At 47.7% G+C, this 22,836-nt stretch overlaps 1 protein-coding gene across 1 annotated transcript in view; it reads left to right on the forward strand.

Moving 5' to 3' along the window:
- The window catches only part of LOC146817941 (potassium/sodium hyperpolarization-activated cyclic nucleotide-gated channel 1-like), a 1,926,818-nt gene that overhangs the window by 723,042 nt on the left and 1,180,940 nt on the right, over nucleotides 1–22,836 (forward strand). Inside the window, exon 5 of the mRNA XM_085609718.1 lies at nucleotides 2,425–2,586. Coding sequence (XP_085465844.1) covers nucleotides 2,425–2,586 — 162 coding nt within the window. The remainder of the gene's footprint in view (nucleotides 1–2,424; nucleotides 2,587–22,836) is intronic.

Below are 22,836 nucleotides of genomic sequence, written 5' to 3' on the forward strand. Positions count from 1 at the left end.
ACCATCTATTTCATTTAAAAAAAACTTAAGCTTTTATGTATTTCAAGAGGCAACACTGATAAAAGAAATAGTAACAGGAAGTATCATCATTTTAGGAGTGTCCAACTTACCTCACCCCAAAAATTAAAGTTGGCTTTTTCATCATCAATGAATTAACTATAAGTTTAATTTTCCCTAAATTAAATTTCCTCTTAATATAGATGGAGCTTAGACAGCATATCCCTAAATATGTAATTCCAACAGCATTCCACAATAACCCAAATTCCTTAAGTAAATATTTACAACATGACTTATTAAGTGCAGACTAACTCATTTATCCGTATATTAATTTATAATCAAAAATCTTAGAAAACTCCTATAACTCACTGAAAAAGGCTGGTAAACTATTATGTGATTCAGATATATAAATATAATTTGCATAAGCAGAAAATGTTTCTTCTCTGTCAACTAGTTTGAACTCTGAAATAGAAAAGAATCATCTCAATCTTATAAAAGGAGGCCCAAGGTAAAGAAAAAAACAAGGTGATATCATAGTTTGTTTCCTCTCTTTAATACCATTTTAAAAAGTAGATGTAATAGGGTAACAATATTATAATATGACTTATTTCAGATGTTTTAGCCTAAACCATTGCCATTGCGGATCTTTCATCATGAACTCCTAGCTCAATCTCTAAAAAGACTTTTCTTTTTTTCTATGTGAATGCTACCATTGTTGTTTTACAACGGAAGACCCCATGTATAACATTTAAAACATTTCTAGAATTATTTTGGCTAAAGATCCCCTAACACATTCTGACTGTTCTTGACCTATAAATTCAGGTGTAAAGTTGTTAATGCATGAGAAGTATCATTCAAACCCCCAGTTTTCAACTACTTGACGTCAGAAAGGTGAAAGCCTTTAGCACTGCTGCAAAGCACCAGGTTGAAGTGGCCATTTGTTCAGGCCCTCAACCCAAGCCCAGATTTGCTCATTCCTAACATGCGGAGACATCTCAGACAAAATCTCTTTTACCAGTGAATGCCTGACACTGCTAACCCTGCTCCTATCTTATAAGGTGCCTTGCATTATGTGCTTGTGATTCTTTTCAGGAATGAGTAACCTAAATCTCAAGAAGAGCCCTGCCCACCTGCCCTCCATGTACTAATTACTGACTCTGGGGTATGGGAAAACATCTTCAGGCTTCAGAAGAGGCTGCACCTGTATGCATGGGATGGACAGAGCTAACAGAATATATATACATAGGGAAGTCTGAGGCAGACATCAACTTTTCTGGTATAAGTAGTGTAACACTTTTTGAGAGGAAAAGTAATTGGATGACCTATTAACATTTGTTATACATGCAATGTATCAAAGTGAATGTCAGTAAAGTTTTCACACTGAAAAGTCTGTAGTTTCTTAGACCTTAGACTCACCCCCATTTTAACACGTGTAGTTGAGTAGTCCACAATAGTGGATCTGAGCTATGACTGTATCCATATTTGTTGCCTGGCACCATCCATTATTCCTAGTCTATTAGGTTTGTGTTTGTGTGTGTCTGCAGCGTAGAAATGTAGTAGCTTTGTTCTTGGGACTTCAGCTGTCATTCCCCTTGACAGCCCATGCATTTTTTTTTAAGTTCTTCCTGTTCACTGAACATCTCTGAATATACATCTACTGACCTGAACTACTCCTAAAAATTCCCGATTTTTGTGACCTAAATGTTAACCTGTTCTTGGGCTTCAACTTTGGTACCCACAAGATACGTTTTCCCCATTGGAAACCCATTCACAGGTAAATAGCTTGTATACCTTTTAAAGTGCACAACAGTAATTGGCTAGTTTCTCCACACAGGTGGATAAAAAGATGCTGACATGTTCCATCCTGCTGCAACGCTGCATATTAGATTTCTAATATTTGTAGCAAAAGTGCCCATTTAATTTCTATATTTGGAATGATTTATTATTAATTTATTTTTATATCTTTATCGAGTTTGTAATCAAACGAGGCAGACATATCTATTTGCATGGTATGCATTCGCTGATACACAATCTGAATAAAGCATTACATATGCACTTATTAGAAACATTTATGAGCACATGAGCGCCTGTCTATAACAAACAGAACTCTGTAGGAATACCTATGAGCCGTTTAACCGCCTAAATATATTGCCTGCATAAAACTGACAAGGTAGGCATCACTCAGCAGAGGGTGAGGAATAAACACAACTAAACCCTGTGAAGCATTAACGAGGGCTAGTGGTTGTTGGCGGGCCATTATCAATGGTTGGTTAGCTCAGTAGGGGCAGGGTAGGCAATTTGAATCATGAATTTAAAAAGTGCGCGTGTATGTGGAAACATACAAAACAGGGGCATTTGGGATGTATGAAATTATTTATTTTGTGATAATACCTGTGAAGAAATACATCTGTTTCTCTTTCTTTGTAGGTGCAGGACTTCAGTAAATTGGGCTTGACTGGTTACATGCCACTGGTTTACTCATGTTTGATGATGATATTAATCTGGCACTGGTCTTCGTGCAGTCAGTTTCTCATTCAAAGGATCACATATTTTCCAGAAAATAGCTGGGTTCATGAAATGGTAGCTATGGTGAGTTTCAAAGAACAATTTCTACATAGTTACTTTTTGAAAAATTTAGCAAACCGTCCGATTAAGTGGTTACAATTTCTAAGGACCTTATTTGGTTGTTTGTCTTGGTTAAGCATTAGAACATTTAAAGGAAATTAATGCCGACGAAATTATAGGAAGAAATATACTACTGATTGGCTGTGCCAGTCTAACAAATACATTTGACATGCTGCCAATGGGAAGACATTACGTACCCTGCATTATTTAAACTTTAAATTAAATATGTGCTTTCTAACAATCACAGCTAAAACAGCATGTTTTATAAACAATTGAAAAACAGAGTTTTTGTCTGTTTTGGAGGTTAGGCAGTTGAAAAAACACTGATAAGGACTGATTGCAAACAGTTTGGAAAACGCTAAGGAAACACCACTCAAACCTAAAAAAAACCCACTGAAAACAGCAAGGCCTCATCATGCTTGAGAGAGAACTGTTTTCTCTCATGATTTTCTCATAGGTGTTCCAGAGGCTAAAATGGAGCACATTTTCCATAAATTCACACTAATTTTCTTTTCTCAGCCATGTGAGCATAAAGTCTGATATTCCTAGTAAAACATGTATTTCCAACAGCAACAACAGACTGTCAGTTAATTCCCCAGTGTTCTTCTGCAGCTTTCCATCATAATAACTGGAGCTCTACATTCTTTATTCATAATAAAACTGTGGCACACCTAAGTCATCTTGATGGAATGAAAGCTGTAAAACATAAAGCATTTCCTTTGAAAATTAACACAATGAGGGGTTTTTTTGTACCTTAGAAATAATAGTGCTCTTGAAAGCTAAAACAAGGACGCTTTTGTTGAGTGTTCTCAAATATCTTTCTCATCCATGTTGTTGCTGTAATATGAATTTACCTTGAAGAAACAAAAGACAAGAGGCGTTTGTTAAAACAGGAACAGTTGATTTAATTAAATGCATAGGCCGGGAAACATCCACAGAAAGGGGTCTGAGAACTGTCTCAACATACATTCGTTCTAAGTGTCTTTGTATACAGTATTTGGAGCATCATAAACCAATATAGATATTATTTTAGTGAAAGGAATGCGGACCTAGTTACACAGTGCAGATCAGGCCACCTGATAGTGAATGCAGGTGGGTTCTCGACCTTGCATGGACACAATGGGGGCCAGTGGGTGAAGTGTCCAGATGTATGATATGGGGAGCGCATGATTGCTGCGGGTACTGTGTGTGCTGTGTTCTGATTGACTGAGTGTTCCTAACTTCATACGGCATCTAACTTTATGGTATTTTGGGACCGCGGCCTCTCTTCGGTCATATGTACTTTATGTTTAAAACGTTTTTATTGAGACAAAACAAACCATGGGGGAGGGGGACAGGAGGCAGGATACGTGGAATACAGTCAAAGAAGAAGGGATGCATCTCCAGAGGGTTGGCAATAGGTGAAGCGTTGGCTCAGAGGGAAGAACACAGTAAATGAACGCTAGAATTACAAGCTGTGGAATCCCACGCGCGTATCCGGCACCCAAAAGCAGAGCAATAAAACCCCCCCAAATCAACCCCTCAACAGAACACAGTCCCCCCCCTCCCATCCCCCATCCTCCCAGTACAAAAACAACAACACTCCCCCCTCCCCCCGTCCTATGGTCCCGCAGCAAAGTAGCCCTAACCAGGAAGCCCCGCACAGCCCCCCCCCCCCCCGCCGGGGGTCCCCATCTCACATGTAAGCTAGTCCGCCGGGGTCACCGGCGGCCGCAGCCTGAGAAGCCTAAGATACCTCGGGCAGGTGAGCTCCCGGAATTCAGTGGACAGCAGCGCTAGAAAGGGTTGCCATAGCTCCTCAAATTGGTCTATCTCCCCCGCAACCGTAAGCGACAGCTTCTCCATCCCCAGCACATGCCAGAGTCTGTGCAACCAACCGGTGATGGAGGGGGCGGTGGATGTGCGCCAGTGGATCAGAATGTTCTGAACCGCAGACCCCAGCGCTATCGCAATCTGCCTACCCCTGCGGGACTTCAGTGGGTACATTAGGTCATTGGGGAGGCCCAGCAGGACATACGCCGGGAGGCGCGGCAGCTCTATGCCAAAGTGCTCATCCACCTCGTCCAGAACTTCCTTCCAGTAGGCGGTCAGCACTGGGCAATCCCATAGGATGTGTGTAAGGGTACCTTCCTGCCCGCAGCTCCGCCAGCACCCCTTGTCAGTGTGTCTATGCATTTCATACAGTCTCTCCGGGGTGTAGTACCAGTATGTGGACACTTTAGTGAAGGTTTCCGTAAGGCCCGTGTGGTATGCAGAGTGCCGCGCCCGATACGCAATTTTGTCCCATTCCTTGTGGCTGAGTGTCCTACCCAATTCCCTGTGCCAACGCTCCCTCCCCGGATTGTAGTAGTGAAACGGCGGGGGTTGTAGGTGTTTGTACAGATCAGTGATCAGTTTAGCGTCGGAGGTCCGAGTAGCCAACCACCGCTCATACGGTGTAATTGGACGGGCAGCGGCGGCACGCACCTGAGGCTGGAGGGCCCAATGCCGAACTTGCATGTAGCGCAATCTGTCCAGCTCCGTCAGGCCGAACTCCTGGCGGAGTTGCTGAAAAGGAACCACTCCTTCCGGGCCATAGATCTGGAAGAGTGCCCTGCAGCCCGCCTGCACCCAGTGGGAGAAAACCCCCGGCTCCATCCCAGGGGAGAAGTCCGGGTTGCCCGCAATGGGCGTGAGCGGCGAAGGGAAGGTGGTAAGGCCCCGGGCCTCACAGACCGCGTCCCACACACGCAGGGGGACCCGCGTAACAAAGGAAGCGTAAAGATTAGCGGGGCGGTGCGCGCGGCGCAGGAATGGAACCTCTTGTAAGGTGCGGCCCGCCACTGCCTGGTCTTGGAAGAGCCAATGTTTGTCGGACTCCCACCTGCTCCACTCCACCAGATAGCGGAGCTGTGCCGCCTGAAAGTACTTACGGAGGTCCGGAATGCCGAGACCCCCCGCTTCCGGGGCAAGCGTGGAGAGGACCCTCTTCATGCGTGGCCTGCGGCCCTGCCAGACAAAGCGGGAGATGTCAGCCTGCATTTGTCGTATCCAGCCCACCGGGGGTTGGAGTGGAAGGGCCCGGAAAAGATATAGTATCTGGGGCAGCACCGTCATTTTGACCGCCGCGATTCGCCCCAGCCAGGACAGCAGGCCCTTGTTCCAGCGGCCAAGCTCGTCCTTGATCTTCCTGCTGAGGGAGGCATAATTGGCCGTAACCATCTCCGACAGTGTAGGCGCCAGCAGAATCCCCAGATACGGCACCGTGGACGAGGACCACTGCATGGGGAAGAGCCGTTGAAGATCCCTCCTGGTTTCCGCAGCCAGGGACACGTCCAGTGCCATCGACTTGCTCATATTCATTTTGAAGCCGGCCACCCCCGCGAAGGCGTCCAACTCTCGGAGGCAAGTAGGCAGCGACCTCCTAGGGTCGTCCAAAGTCAGCAGGACATCGTCCGCATAGAGACTGACGGTGTGGACGTACTGGCCCATCCGGACCCCGACAGCATCCGGATTGTCACGAATCCTCTGAGCAAACGGCTCCATGTAGAGGGCAAACAGGAGCGGCGAGAGAGGGCAGCCCTGCCGCGTGCCGCGCTCGATGGCAAAGCTACCAGAGCTACACCCGTTTACCCGCACCGACGCTGAAGGATGCTTATAGCAATTAAATACCATGGTGCGGAACTTATCGCCGATTCCCAGTTTCTTAAGGACCCGCTCAAGATACGGCCAGTGAACTCTGTCGAAGGCCTTCTCTGCATCAACGGACAACAACATCCGCTCCCCCGAGATCCTTGAGGCCTTCTCCAGAACATGTGTCACCCTCTTGGTGTTGTCAACCGTCTGTCTACCGGGCACAAAACCAGCCTGGTCCGCCTCCACCAGGTCGGGGAGGTGTGGACCCAGCCTGGCTGCGAGAATCCCCGTGTACAACTTGAGGTCGACATTTAGGAGAGAGATGGGCCGGTATGAGCCGCAAAGGGCCCGGTCCTTCCCAGGCTTCGGGATTACCGCGACCGTCGCCCTCAGGAGATCCGGAGGGATGGCTCCCGGTGCGGAGAAAGAGTTAAACAGCCGCGCAAGGACAGGGGCCACGGCCGTGCAAAAAGTCTTGTAGAATAGCGACGTGAACCCGTCCGGGCCCGGGGCCTTGCCATGTTTCAGCCGCGCAATAGCTGAAATCACTTCCTCCACATGGATGTCCCGCTCCAGGTGGTCAGCCCGAGCCGGGTCCAGTACCGGGAGGGTCACCGACTCCAAATAGCTATCGGTCTCCCGTGGCGGGGAGGGCTCCTCAGCATACAGCGCCTCGTAGAAGCCGCGGAAAGACTCCGCTACCTCCGCGTCCCCGGAGACAACCCCCCCGTCCGCGCCCACCAATTCTTTCACGACGCTGCGCTGTTGCGCGACCCGGAGCCGGTGTGCTAGGAGCTTGCCACATCTGTCCCCCCCAGTGTAGTAGGCATGTTTCAAACGTAAGGCGGCGTACTCCGCCCTATCAAGATCCAGAGCCGAGAGGAGCTTCCTCGCTGCCTTCAACTGCCTCCAGACCCTCGGCGCTCCCGTACGGCGGTGGACCTGCTCAAGCTCCCGAACTTGAGCCGTCAACTCATCCCTCTTCAGTTGTCGCTCCTTATTCTCGGCTGCAGAGATAGAGATGAATTCCCCCCGTAGGACGGCCTTCAATGCCGCCCACTGTGTCGCCTGCGAGGTGTCAGTGTTGCTATTGTGAGTGAGATAGTCCTGTATGACCTCCCCGATGCGTTGCACCACCGATTTTTTGTGTAGAAGTGTGTCCCGGAGGCGCCACACCCCCCGAGAGGGGGAGGCCGCCGGCCACTGGAAAACGCCGATAACTGGAGAGTGGTCAGACAGGGTCAGGACCCCGATGTCCGCCGCCGTGGCGGCGGCACGCATCGGTCCACTCACCAGGAGGTAGTCCAGCCGTGAGTAAGTGCGGTGTGCGTGCGAGAAGAAAGAGTAGTCCCTATCCGTGGGGTGCAGGGAGCGCCAGAGATCATGCAAGTCCATGTCCGCAATTCGGGCCTTCCCAGCCTGGGACAGTTCCCCCGTCTGCGGGAAGCGCTGCGCCGATCTGTCCATCCCAGAGTCAAAGACAATGTTGAGGTCTCCGCCCAAGATAACGTGTCGGTCCGGGGAAGCAGTGACATCCACCAGCGCGGAGTCTAGGAAGCGCTCCTGGTGCTCGTTTGGGCTATAAACGGAGCCAACCGTAAATGCTATGCCTCCCAGGCTCATGCGATACGCAAGGAGCCTCCCCTTCTGTTCAGCACACTTATGCAACACCTCCCCCCGAAAGGAGCTCGCTAGGAGAATGGCTACCCCTGCCGTCTTGTTCGCTGCCGAGGAAAAGAACTGGGTGGGGAACTTAGCAGAGCGCATCCTGTGGCAGTCTCGGGGCAATAAGTGTGTCTCCTGCAAAAGGCAAATGTCCGCCTGCGTCCCCTCCAGCAACGACAGGATCGCCCTGCGCTTCACCGGGTTATTCAGACCCTGAACATTAAGGGTCACTACCTTTAGGCCCGGCATTCCTCGCAGGGATCGGGAGCGCCATGCAATGGGTAGGGAATCAGCGGGTGGGGCGCGCGGGGCCGCAGCGCGGGACAAGCCAAGACAAAGCGGGCAAAGACAACATCGGACGGGACCTTCCCAACCCCAAAACAACCCCCTCCCCCACCCAAAACACAACCTTGGCAACTAGCCATCCCCAAACTCAAACACCCCATAGTCTCAGTCAAGCCCCAAAACGGGCAAGTCCGTAGAAAATAGCAAAGTGGACGTCCAGCCACTCACCTCCGCCCGCTCCCCCCCAACCCCCCCGCCCCGTGCCAAGCATGTTAAGAAGCTAAAGACATCTCCCCCCGGAGTGTATGTTAGGCCGTCAAGGCCACGCTAGAGGAGCCGATCGAGTCCCCGGCCGCCGCCCTCAGGGCGTCTGCCATGTCCGCCCTAATGGTAGGGGAGTCCGGGCGCCCTGCACTGGTCGCTGAGCGCCGCCTCGATGACCTCCGCCGATTCCGTCCCTCCGAGGACCTCCACGACGGCGTAGCTCCCTCTTCCTCTGCTGCCGTGAGCCCCAGGACACCACAAATGTCTTGCAAGGAGCGTAGCTGATGCAATACCCCGTTCCACCGAAAAATCAAGCGGAAGGGGTGACCCCAAGAGTACGGCGTCTCATGCTCGCGCAAAAAGTCAGTGGCAATCCTAAAGGACCTGCGTTTCTGTAGAGTGATGGCAGAGAGGTCCTGGTACAGCGCCACCGGCCGATCCCGAAAGGTCAGGGGCTGTTTCCTGCGGGCTTCAGCCATGATACGCTCCTTTAGTGGAAAGTCGGGCAGGAAGGCCAGAATGTCCGGTGGGGGTGCCGATGGCTGGCGCTGGCGGCCAACCCTATGCGCCCTGTCGATGCTGACGGGAAAGTCCGCGGCCTCCCCCAGGATTTCTCGGAACAGGGCCCGCAGATAGCCCCCCAGATCGGACCCCTCATCCGCAGTCGGCACGCCACGCACTCGGATGTTGTTCCTCCGAGATCTGTTCTCGAGGTCCTCAGAGTGGGCCTGGAGCTCCACACACTGTTCCCGGAGGCGAAGAACGTCCTGCTGGAGGTGGACTATCTCCTCCGCTCGCTGTTGGCCCCCCGTCTCCACCGCCTCCACACGCTCACCTAGGCCCTCCACCTCTCTGCGCACTTCTCGGACCTCGCTGGCCACCTCCCGCTTCAGTGTCTGGAAGTCCTCCCTGAGGGAGCTAAACAGTTCCTCCATGAAGGCCCTCGTGACGGGTGGCTCCCCTCCAGTCACATCCGCCGGAGCCCGGGAGGGCCCCGGCGAAGGCTGTGTCCTGTCCCGCAAGTGCTGGGCCCTGCCAAGCATGTCCGGCAGAGTACGGTCCCCTTTCTTCGGGCCTCCTTTCCCAGCCATCGTCAGCTCCGCAGTCGGGCCCCGATCCAGGCGCCCCAGGGATGCTCAGCCGCCGGCAAGCACTCGGGCCGGGGGATCCCCCACAAGTGAGGTCGCTGCGTCACAGGTGACAAAATGGCGGCCGAGCCCGGTCACCGTCAGCCGCAAGAGCTAGCGTGAGACAACCAAGGGGGCCGCAGCGAGGGGGTCCCAACAGCTCGTCCCTCCGGTAGTCAAGACAGCAATATCGGGAGGTCGTGTGCAGCCAGCATCCAGGGCTCAGCGGGGGTCGCCACCACTGCTCCTTCGGGGACAAAATGGCGGCCGGGCGGAGCAAGCCACACCGACTAGGCCCGGCGACACCCCCGGGGCCTCCGAGGTGCCCCGCCGTGAAATAAGTTCCACCGCCGGCCCCCGTTAGTCACGCACAGGGGGCCAGATGATCCGACCCCAACAAGGAGTCCGCCGTACCTCGGCTAGGGGTCAGGGCCTCCGCAGTGCCAGGTGTCGCCGTCACCAGTCCGAGTGCCGGGGCACCCGTCCCAAGCCCTCCACACCGTCGGGCCCCTTCCCGCCAGGCTCCTTCAGTCACCGTCGAGCGGCGGGCCAGATCCCCTCCAGACCGCAGCTTTCAGCACCAGGCCCAACCGAGGCGCCCGGACAGCTCTCCAATACGCTCCGCCCCTCGGGCTCACCGCCGTCGTCCCCTGATCTCAGACGAACTTTTGGGGGGGTTCCCCCGGGGCGATCCGGACCAAAACAGCACCGATGTGTGCCCCTGCTGTTCCGCCACGCTCCTCTCCCGCGCCGAGCCTCAGCGGGGGGAGAAAAGCATAACAAAAAGGCTTTAGCTTGGCCGGGCCGGAGGAGCTACGGGAGGAAGCGTCCGCTCACCCCGCCATCTTGGCCACGCCCCCGTCATATGTACTTTAATGGGGCTAATCTCATGGGAACATTGTGGTGTTGCTGCCAATCTGTGGGACTAATTTGGGTTTTCCCTGTTTGCATGTTTGTCTGGCTGGTTACGTGCCACCCCACCTGTGATCTGTCAATCAGTATCTGCAGGCCTAAGTCTCAATGTCTGCCTGACCACGTATTTCTTACTGAGGGTTGATGGAGAGATTATCTTGGGAGATTTCGACAACAGTGACTTGATCTCGTTTTTAAATATACATGTATTGTTGCGTAGATTTAACATCAATATTAACATTCCCCCCTCCACTTGAATTGTCAACTACATCCTTTACCCCATGCTTTATGACAGTCACATTGTTGGGGGCTTGTCGTGTTTCAGTTTCGCTCTCTACTACTTCTCTATTTATTTGCACTCTACCTACCCAATATGAAGACTGCGTTTTTACAGTAGGAATACCCCCAAATGTAGGAAACCACACAAAAACAGTACAAGAATAAGAACCGACAGCAATGACGCACATAGTCCCGCAAACCTCCGGGGAAGCCAGGCAACCCAGCCTTCATACCATTCCTGCCTCGGGGCACCTCCCTCCTTATGCATGTCTGTTTGCAATCAATGCAGTGTTTGGATGGCAAGTGTGAGCGTCCCGTTACCCATGACACTGCCTGGGATGAAAGTTCAGCAGGACGCACCAATCTTGGCACACATCTCTCCCTCCATTGCGGTGATCAAGTCCAATGTATATTGGTGTTGCATCACCATTAGGGGAATTGCTCTTAGTTCTTTCTTGATTGCGTTACGGTTGAAGTCAGTACTGTTCATAATTTTCAGCAGTTCCCACCTAGTTATTTGTAATCTTCTGGCATTGGCTATGGTCTGCACTGTGAAGAAGGATACAGATCCTGCTACATTTACTTGTGTGTCAGAAAACAGTCTGAATTCTTCAGGACTGTCTTTGTACTGAGCCCAACCGAAATAATCAGCATTTCTTTTTTCTCAAGCCTGATGCAATAGAGTTGTATTGTTCTATAGCGGATGTTGGTACAACTCTGACAGAGCTTCTCTAGGCATGACCAGGGTCGGGTGTGCATGGTGACGAGGGAGCAAAGGCCACACTATCCGGGGAAGTGCTGAGTGAATGTGAATTCCCAACAGTGCCATACAGATCCATCAGCATGGAAGTGGCCTGTACCATGTCTGGTTTGTACATATTACTCCGCAGTTCTCATTCGTGCCGAGTGTAATTGTTTCTTTTCCTCTGAAACACAAGGAATACAGTGTACGTTCTGCACAGTTAGGGGTTGCCCCTTCCCTTTCAACCATGCGTAACTATCTATCTCAGTGTCCCATATTTCCTGACAGGAGACATCTATGCTGAAATTTAGCCCTTTTCTATGTGGCTCATTTCCCTTCATATCATTGAGGTGGATAACCCTACACTGGAACTGGTGCGGTGGCTTTGCTGCCTCCAAGAATCTCTTTTCAGGAAAGTCCCAGGGCCAAACAGTGTCCTACCCTATGAGGCACTGCCTGCACATCCTATCTAGCTCTGTTTGGATCTCGCTAAGTTCGGTGTAAAGGTATAGTGCTGTGGGATTGGCCTCTTATCGGGTTACGTTTACTACTACTCTATGGGATTCTTCTCTGTTGGGTGTTATATTGGCAGTAATCCTACATAGGTACAGGTGGAGGAGGCATTTTTCTGTTTCAGGCCTGCCTAAATAAATAAAACCTGCCTGTGCCTACTGCATGTGGTATCAGTGAATATACATAGCATTACCTGGCTGATGTCTAGGCACCCACTTGCTGATACCAGGTGTTGCGTAAGAGTGCACTGTGTAGTGCATGTGAAATACTAGAGTTGGGTTCATTGTATTTTAAGTGGTGTGGAAAAGGCCCCTGGACAAGCACTGTAGAAACGCTGGGATAGGCTCCATTTGACTAGGCAGATTTCTTGCTACAGATGGATGCGGACACACCCATACTAAACTCTGAATTTTGGTGGGCAGTACCTTTTTGAGATTGCCATAGGAGAATACGACCTGGGGCCTGTGTCGGTCCATGGCTGTCCTGTCTCCTGCCCCACCGTTCTCTCATTCTGTCCAAAAAGTTAGTTAAGTCTTCTCAGACTTTATACTCTCTGCCATTAATCCTCCTACATCAGGGCGGTCAGAGAACATTTCCTTCAGAGCAGTCCATATCTGGTGCTTGAAAGAATTGAATGCAGCTCGTCATGCTCGGAGTTGGTCAGCGTGACTGCTGGGATGCGGGCTTGGGTGAACACTGTGTTGGTCTGCTCCCAAATGAGGCTGCTGAGCAGACTCTTTACATCACCTATTGCTAAATTTATTCCCACTGTATTTTTCTCAAAACACAAGATCCATCTTCCTGCCCCGTCCATCACTGAGGGCAGTTTAGCCCTGAGCCTTTCTTTATCCATCTGAACCCATGGCACATAGATGGTCCCTGTCGTAGTCTTCTGCAATAACGGGCATATTTCGGCTTGGAGCGGCTCTGTGGGTTTCTCCTCAAAGTAGCACTCCCATCTTCTCAGACAATCCTGCATGTGAGTTTTAATTTGAGATCTCCCCATCCATCCTGGATGCAGACTTCTGCAACAGCCATGTCCTCTGGCTGGAAGTATCCCTTAACCGGACAGGGTCTATCACATTGGCCCTACCATTTCGGTCCAACGGACTAGCAGGTGGCAAAATGGTCTCGCAATGACCTCGCCTTCTACTTTAGTCACAATTTATCTAGGGGTTAGTTTGTCTGACTTTTGCATTCGAAAAGAGGGGTGGACGTCTTTGTCGCTGCTCTCCTCGAGTGCGTGTAAAGGGACTATGTTATTTCTCCTACACCTTAATCGGGTTTGAACTAGGCTACCTTCATCCCCTATTTCCTGGCCAGCCCATCTCCTACACTGACAATCTAGTGAGGCTCGGGTTCCCGATGGGGACCTCCTCTCTGGTTTTACTTTGAACTCCTCTCTGTGTGGAGCCCTGGGCCTGGCCCCGTTCTACCCAGTGGAGGATGTACTACTCTGTTCTCTCTCAGCGCTCCCACAGCGAGAGTTCTCTCTCTTCCCATCTGTATTTCCTGCCTATTCTCTAACTCCCGCCTGGTCTGCCTCTATCGTTTGGTGCTATGAGAGATTCTTCTTGGATAGGAATTTCCGCTCATCCTCACTTTATGTTGTCTCTCCGTCTGCCTGAGGATACCCTGAGGAAGTATAACATGTGGGTCCCCCCTCGATGTCAGACCCCGGAGAATTGGATCATACTTTCTTGCCCCCACTAGTGGTGTCACTGTCCATAACCGCAAGGAATCTCCCGGTCGGCTGAGAGCATTCTAATGGATGGGTTAGAGTGCGGGTTCCCTGCGCTGCTGGGGCTTGATGTTTTGAATGCGAAGGATGGGGGTGTCGAACTACAGAGAACCCTATCACCAAGCTTGGGTGAGGCTGGAACTACCTGGGTTTGCGATTCTAGTAGCCTCCCAGTCCTAGATCTAGCAGTTTCCTGCCTGGTGGGTGGCCCTCTGACTCCCACAACTGGCGGGTTGTTGTATCCTATTGCAAGAGCAGCTGGGATGGCGGGCATCAGGAGAGCACCTCTGTTCCAATATACGGCGGGGGAGGTGCAGATGCCATACTTGCACATTCCGAGATGGGATTGTCGGTGTGGGCCACTTCGAAAATGGCCCATGATTCTAGCAGAGCCTCTTTTCTAGCTTTCTTTTGTCCTACATATTTGGTCTGTATGTGTATCCTCGTGTGTTCCATTATGTTGCTGTTGAATGTTCCTCCCTCTAGCCAGGGTAACGCGTATGCCCTAGTGTGTGTGCATGCCATTCACAGCAAAACATATCTAGTTTTTTTAACCTGTTTGGGGAGCCTAGATTGCGTGTGGGTTAGAGGTGACTCCATGATTTAGTTAGGAACTTTTTAAGGGAACGGTATATTCTAACGTCTCGGGTCACAATAATCCTAAATTTCTACTCTGATCATGGGGAAATATGTACACAGGATTATGCCTGCAACGACTACTTTACAACAAGCTCAGCTTTAGACAAAGATACATCGAAAATAGACTTTTCACAAAACAACAATGCATATGAAGGGTCACAACCTGAAAGAGAGTGCAATGGTTAAATTCTAGACACTGTCAATTTTTAGCAGTGGAATAGCAGATATGGAACAACAGTTTGCAGGAATGGCAACTTCTTCATATGTACATTAAGTCATTAACAAGACACAAAGTTCAACAGGAAACACAGTTACAATAATTTACCAGAACCATCACATCAAAAATATCCAAAACATCGAGAATAAAGCATCTGAACACTGTAAAGACAAAATAAATAGAGAGAGAAATAAAAAGTGACAGAAACGATAGTGAAAAAAAAAAGATCTTAGCCCATTCCTAGTGAATGCTGCCCGATGATGAGAGTAGAGTCTGCGCTGTACACAGGACTAAGTGAGCCCGATAGTCCGTCAATATCAGCTCTGGGACAAAGATAGCAAAAATGTATGCGGAGAAGAAGGAACAGCTTAACAACCACAGGCCGTCCTTTGCCAAACACAAGCTAACACTTAATCACCAAGATGCCAATTTTCTCTCACGTCCAAATTACACCCAATGTCACAGCCAGGGGTCATGTGTACTGGCTGTGTCACACCCAATGGTCCTAGCAAATAACACCTCTCGCTTCTTTCAGATGCTACCAGAGCTAAGAAACAGACAGCACTGAAAAAACCCTCTAGACTAAAAAATAAGTTTGAGGTATTGGCCCTATATCACAACCAGGGCCTATGCGTACCTTCTGTGTTACAACTAGTGGTCCAAGCAGTGAGACCTCATCCCTGTATCACACCCAGGGGACAAGAATACCATCTGTGTCACGCCCAGCAGTCCAAGCGACTAAACAACCTTCACCTTTACTAGATTGTTGGCTATAGAAGAAAGGTGACCTCATAAAGATCACCTCTGAGACTGCCTTGTGACTACTCAGTTTAGACACATGAAGTGTGCAATATGCCAGATTTTTGTTAGTGTTACAGCAAACAAATGATGGACGGAATGCTGACAATGCAAACATTCTCCCCCAGTCAAAAGATCTGGGTTAAATCCATTGTTCTTTTGCCCACTAAGCCACCCCAGTTTGGACCCAGCCATATGCAAATCAGTCTTGACCCTGTTCCCCATGGGAACAGTCCAGACCGAACTGCCAGGCCAGGTCCTCCCTGGACAGGAAACAAGCATCCTGGGACCGGTTTCGGGGTATGTCACCCTTCTTCAGCCAGGCTAGCTTGAATCCAGTGGTGCAGTGAGCAAGGGACCCACATCTGGGCATACCCATCCCACTTAGGGCGAAAAGTGTTACAGCAAACAAATGATGGACGGAATGCTGACAATGCAAACATTCTCCCCCAGTCAAAAGATTTGGGTTAAATCCATTGTTCTTTTGCCCACTAAGCCACCCCAGTTTGGACCCAGCCATATGCAAATCAGTCTTGACCCTGTGCCCCATGGGAACAGTCCAGACCGAACTGCCAGGCCAGATTCTCCCTGGACCGGAAACAAGTATCCTGGGACCGGTTTCGGGGTATGTCACCCTTCTTCAGCCAGGCTAGCTTGAATCCAGTGGTGCAGTGAGCAAGGGATGCTTGATTCGGGTCCAGGGAAGACATGGCTTGGCAGTTCGGGCTGGACTGTTCTCATGAGGCACAGGGTCAAGTCTGATTTGCATATGGCCATGTCTGAACTGGGGTGGCGTGGTGAGCAAAATAACGATGGATTAAACCCAGATCTGTGACTGGGGGTGAATGTTTTGCCAATGTGCAACATTTCGTCCATCATCTTGTGTGTTTTGCTGTTTGCCCTATGTGGGAAGGGTATGCCCAGACGTGGGTCCCGTGCTCACTACACCACTGGAGTCAAGCTATCCTGGCTGAAGAGGGGTGAAACCCCGAAACCGGTCCTAGGATGCTTGATTCCGGTACAGGGAAGACATGGCTTGGCATTTTGGGCTGGACTGTTCCCACGAGGCACAGGGTCAAGACTGATTTGCATATGTCCATGTCTGAACTGGGGTGGCGTGGTGAGCAAAATAATGATGGATTAAACCCAGATCTGTGACTGGGGGTGAATGTTTTGCCAATGTGCAACATTCCGTCCATCATCTTGTGTGTTTAGATTTTTGTTAGTGGCAGGGCGCTCAGGTAAATTTTTTGCTCTTCTTCCTAGTTTGCCATTTGTCAAATGCTGGGACTAAGTATCAGATGTAGTCTCTTACCCACTGACGGTGGCGTCAAGACGGACCTCCGCCCGCGGATTCAGCAGAACTTTCAATCAATTGTGGCGTTTGCTCACCTTCCTTGCAGTGCGGATGTGAATCCGTTCAGGTGGGGTCGTTTTTTTTCGGTTGCAGTCAAGCTCAAAGAGCCAATCTCTCCTGGCTGACTTGCCAAAATGCTGCTGGAATATGAATTTACCTTAAAAAAACAAAAGAGGTGTTTTGCAAATCAGGAACAATTTGTTTAATTAAATGCTACGGCCAGGAAACATACACAGAAACGGGTCTGAGGACTGTCTCAACATACATTTGTTGTGAGTGTCTTCATATACAGTTTTTGGAGCATATTAAACCATTTTAGATCTTGTTTTGGAGAAAAGAATACCGGCCTAGTCACGGGGGTAAATCGGGCCACTTGCTAGTGAAGGCAGGTAGGTCTCAACCTTTTATGGACACTATGAGGGCCAGAGGGCAAAGTGTTCAGATGTCCAGTATGGGGAGTGCGTGATCGCTGCATGTACTGTGTGTGCTGTGCTCTGCGTGTTCCTATCTTGAAGGGGCATCCAACTTTATGGTGTTTTGGGAACACAGCACCCCTCCGGCCATATGTGGTTTATTGGGGGGAGCCTCCTGGGACCATTGTTGTGTTGCTGCCTATCTGTGGGACTGATCTGGGTTTTTCCTGTTTGCGTGTTTGTCCGGCTGACTATGTGCCACCCCATCTGTGATCTGTGAATCAGTTGCCACAGGTCTAGGGCGCAACATTCTTCTACCAAACCTTTGTCACATTTCTTTTTTAAAATAATTTATATGAATAGACCTTGTGACCCAGGACGCGCCGGTATCGTATACCATACGACGTCACTATTTCACTTTTGGCGCCAAAAAACTCCATTCCTTCCAATATCCATTAAGGAAAAAACTAATGCGAACTTTTCCTCCCTTATCTCGTACTTGACCCGGTAACCTGATGTGGCCTTCTCATAATTCTTACTGTAACTATATTTTTATTCTATTTTTCAATGATTCTCTGTTCTTGTTTATAATAATAACTCGTAATGCCGATTGTGGATATTCACTATTCTCTTCAAAATGTCGATAACTGATTTTACACGTCCTATAATCGCGAAATTTCAAATTGAACATTGGAATCGCTTAAATGCCATGTAATTTTTACTGTTGATTTACTTTGTTTCATTATGCTCCTATTTGACCCACATTTCCTTCTATATCGTTTGATGATTATAATGTCAATAACATTATGTGTTCGTTCGCGCTAACATACATCGGGTACTGTGAAAAATTGTAAAATGTACTTTAAACTGAAATTTGTCGAACGTTCTCCACAAAATACACCCACCTTTCGTGTTCTAAATCTCACTCTCGTATCACAACTGCTTATCCTCTCCCTTCAAACCGACTACACTCTGTACCATAATTTCACTATATTTCTGTCTCCCTCATTGACACACTCGCTCTTACTCATGCCACACACGTTGCTTTCTTTACTTTATCCCAACCTGCCGCACGCCTACCCTGATCCCCTTCTCACCTTACCTTCATTTTCTCTTCCCACACTTATCTTTCTCTCCTATTAACACTGCGTCTCCTTATGATAATAATTTTTATCACTGAATACACACACGACTGACCACACCATGTCCTTATCCAACCTTGGTTTTACATTGTCTATGTACAGCCCTGAGGAAGCCCCAGGCCTGACGGCCAATTAGGGGGCGAAACACGTGTTGGCTGTGCCATCCTTTTCGTTTGCAGCTACCAATAAGAATAAAAAATACAAACATCAACCGGATCTACTTGTATCAATTGGATTTTATCCCAAATAACGGAAACTTAAACTCTAGCCCAGACACACCATCAAAAAACTAGGTTGCAGGGCATGCCTGACCATGTACTTACTCGGGATTGATGGAGAGGATATCTCTGGAGATTTTGACAACAGTGACTTGATCTAGTTTTTGAATATAAATGTATTGTTGCGTAGATTGACATCAATATTAACAATGTCAGTAAAACATTCTGGCATGCAGACCGAAACATTTACTTTCAACGCCAGCACCAGTCTGTGAGTTAACTCCCCTGTGTTCTACTACAGCTTCCCATAGTGTAATAATGAACTACTATAGTGCTAACATTCTGTATTTATGAAGTCATCTCATTAGATTCATAGTTACTTTGAGTGGAAAGGAATCTTCTATGCGCAATGCAATGGAACGTCGATGGGATTTGCCGGAGCGCCTTCATACGCCAATATCTTTATGGCTAAATTGGAGCAAGAACATATCCTTGATAATCACAACTGGACAGAACATCTAGTTTTCTTTAAGAGATATATAAATTACATTCTTGTTATTTGGAAAGGAGATATGATCAGTTTACAGAACAACATTGCGGAATTTAACCAAGTGCACAATCATATTAAATTCACTCATAAAATTTATAAGAAGCACATTGCTTTCCTGGACGTCCTTGTTCAAATTAATGCCGGTGGCATCAAAACCAACGTATTCACCAAGGGTAGACAGAAACAACTCTTTCACTTCAGGAGTTTCCCCCAACACTCTTTAAAGCAGCATCTTCCTTACTCCCAATTTATTAGATTAAAAATGATAACATCTGATTCAGAGGAAGCTAAAGTCACCATCAATCAGTTTGCCGCTAAATTCCAAAAACTTGGATATCCGAAAGAAATCATAGAAGACGCAATCCAAAGAATTTCAACATCAAACAGAGAGTCATTGCTCCATCAAACAAAACCTAAACAGGCTAATCAAATCATATACGTCTTGAAACATTCCACTCAATCTCATTTGATCAAGTCGATCATTTTGAAGCACTGGTCTATTATTTAAACTGAACCAGATTTTAGACATTTATTCCCACAACGTCCAACATTTGCGTTTCAACGATTGAATAATCTCAAGGAGTTATTATCAAAAAAGCAAGAACCTGGTGTGAAAGTTCATAAAGGCATGCAAATATGCATGAATTGTGTGCATTGCAATAATGTAATAACCGGCAATTTGTTCATACACCCAACTAAAGGAACGAACATCAAACTGCAGCACTCAAGCACATGCAACACTTCTAATGTGATCTATGCTTTGAAATGCCTATGCGGCAAAATCTATGTGCGCAAAACTGAACGCATAGTGAAAGTGCGTAGTACTGAACATAAAAGCAGTATCAAATCATATACGTCTTGAAACACTCCACTCAATCTCATTTGATCAAGTCGATCATTTTGAAGCACTGGTCTATTATTTAAACTGAACCAGATTTCAGACATTTATTCCCACAACGTCCAACATTTGCGTTTCAACGATTAAATAATCTCAAGGACTTATTATCAAAAAAGCAAGAACCTGGTGTGAAAGTTCATAAAGGCATGCAAATATGCATGAATTGTGTGCATTGCAATAATGTAATAACCGGCAATTTGTTCATACACCCAACTAAAGGAACGAACATCAAACTGCAGCACTTAAGCACATGCAACACTTCTAATGTGATCTATGCTTTGAAATGCCTATGTGGCAAAATCTATGTGCGCAAAACTGAACGCATAGTGAAAGTGCGTATTACTGAACATAAAAGCAGTATTTGGAACCAAATCATGAAATCCATTGTTGCAACTCATTGGAAAGAAGAGAGACTCAACATCCCACAATTACGCTTTACTATCCTTGAGTCACTGAAACCTAAGCAAGGCATTGACCCTCAGAAGATGTTGGCAAGATCTGAATTTTTCTGGACAAAAAACTACAAGCCATGCAACCGCAAGGGATGAATGATAGGCTTGAATATCATTCTTTTCTATAGCTACTTGAGCTGTTACATTGCCAGGAGTTTTGTATTTTTATGTTGGTTGTGTTTCCTATTCATATTCGATTGGCTTTTGTACCCAGAGCCTTACTTTGTTTATTTCTGTTTTCAATTTTATTTTATTTCATTTTGCTTCACCACGAGTATTGCTTCGCCTTCTTCTGACCATTGGGAAAGTGGACCATGAGTTTGTGCTCAGGTTCAACCAACTTTATTCACTTTCACCACTTTTCGTACACTTCCCATTTAAGACACGTACACGCCACGTCTACCTCACCCTGAGCCTTACGCCGAGTAATTTTTGTTCCCGTCGAGGTAGCCAAGGCATTTTCACAATCTATCCCAGTAATCACTGTTTACGCATGCAAGAGAGTTAGTTTTTGGTTTCACTGTTTCCATTAACTGATGCATGTTGCATGTCAAACGTTACGGTAATAATCGTGGAATGTTTTAGCACTCACGTGGTTCAAGTGAACTTGCGATTGTATAAGCACCATAAGCATGGTTACTTTGGCACGCCGGATGGCTGGTAGGCATGACCACCTTGGACAGCTCAGATTCTTGATTACGAGCACCGTCGCTTTTTCGTTGTTTAGCCATTTCCCTTTCAATTCTATGCATTTTCAAGTATATTATTCACATGGACTCTGCAACATTCACGTCTTTGGACTTTACTTTATTTTCCGGGTTAGAGGGTGTTGTGTGTAGATTTAAATTCCGTATATAGGTTTCCTGATTTCTGCCCTTATATAGGTACGATTCATATTGCCCTTATTTAGGCATAGAAAATCCAGCCCTTATTTAGGCATTGTCCATGCTAGCCAAATACAGGGATGGTCTCCTACATCTGTCAATCCACGTCACAATGAGTTCTTGGAAAACCAGACTCTTAAGCCTTTAGGAATTTCCCTTGCTTGGATATTGATTTCTCCAAGAACTCATTTAGTATGCATGAACATCTATTCCTTAGGGGTTCATTTATGACGTTCTGATTCCCGACTTTTACGGCAATACAGGCATTCCTAAACACCTTCAAGGTGTAAATATACCTGCACTTGCCCTGTCCAACCACGGTTCCGGTACGGTCCAGTTCGACTGCCTACTTGCGGTTCGCCACAGCGAGTTCGGAAGGAGATCGAGTTTCTGCCTGATGCACTGACCAGACGCTGTCATCCTCCTCGCAGAGAATCCTGCTCCAGTGTTTCTGACTACCCTTTCAGGGTGTTAGATATCGAGTCCCGGAAAGAGATTCCAACCTCACACATTCTAAGGTATGGAGCAGACTAGAACTTAGAGAATCTTTCGGCAACTCTTGGCAAAACTAAAACTTCAGCTAGCTATACTTTAGAAAGCAGCATCTACTTCTTACCTTGTAAAATTCTTAGGTTAGGTACACTGGGGTAGAGCTATTTAGAAGCATCAGATGAGTATTCACATTTTAGCCTGTGTTATTTATGTATGTATGTTATGAATATATGTCATAGCTACAAACCATGCTAACCTCTTCTGTGCCCATGACGAGATGGTCTCGTCATTGAGCACAGTCGCGCTGTGCCCATGACGAGACTATCTCGTCATGAAACCCACCCACGTGGGAAGCGCCAGGCACAGGAGGGGGAAAAGGCCTGACAGCGAAAGGGTTAATGCAGTATTATTTTATCTTACTGCTAACTCTGTACGTATTGTACTTCACATCATGTCTTACGATTGTAGCAGTTCATATCTCTTTCATGAGAAATAAGACTGTTCAATAAACCCCCTTTTTATTGAAACACCCGTCTCTCTATTTCTGTGCAACTCTGTAGAAACGAAGCATGCACAATTGACTGAGTGAAACTGTTATCTTTTGTTTCCACGGTTCTGAGATTGTTCCTACTCTAAGGGAAACAAAGTTGTCATGTTTATGCGGTTGTCAGAAACGAATCCCTTCTTTTATATTCAAGAAGTTTCTAGTGACCTCTGAGTTAGCTGGCACACACAAGTAATTAAGTTTAATGTACTCGATAGAGACATACTGACCTCAGTCCTATGTCAAAGCTATAGTGTATATTATTCCAATGCGCAGAGCCTATCAGGTATATAGGAACTACACTACATGGCGCCCAACGGTTTTGTAAGGCACTAATTTAACGCTAGATACTGAAGTAACTCAGTCGTGCTTTTCTCAGAGACCCCTACTCATAATATTCCATGAGACGTCTGGAGTGGGTAGGGATAATATCCGCCATAGCTGAGTAGGACAAAAATCCTATGTAT

The sequence above is a fragment of the Triturus cristatus genome, chromosome 6 (genome assembly GCF_964204655.1).
Source record: "Triturus cristatus chromosome 6, aTriCri1.1, whole genome shotgun sequence".
NCBI classification, from domain to species: domain Eukaryota; kingdom Metazoa; phylum Chordata; class Amphibia; order Caudata; family Salamandridae; genus Triturus; species Triturus cristatus.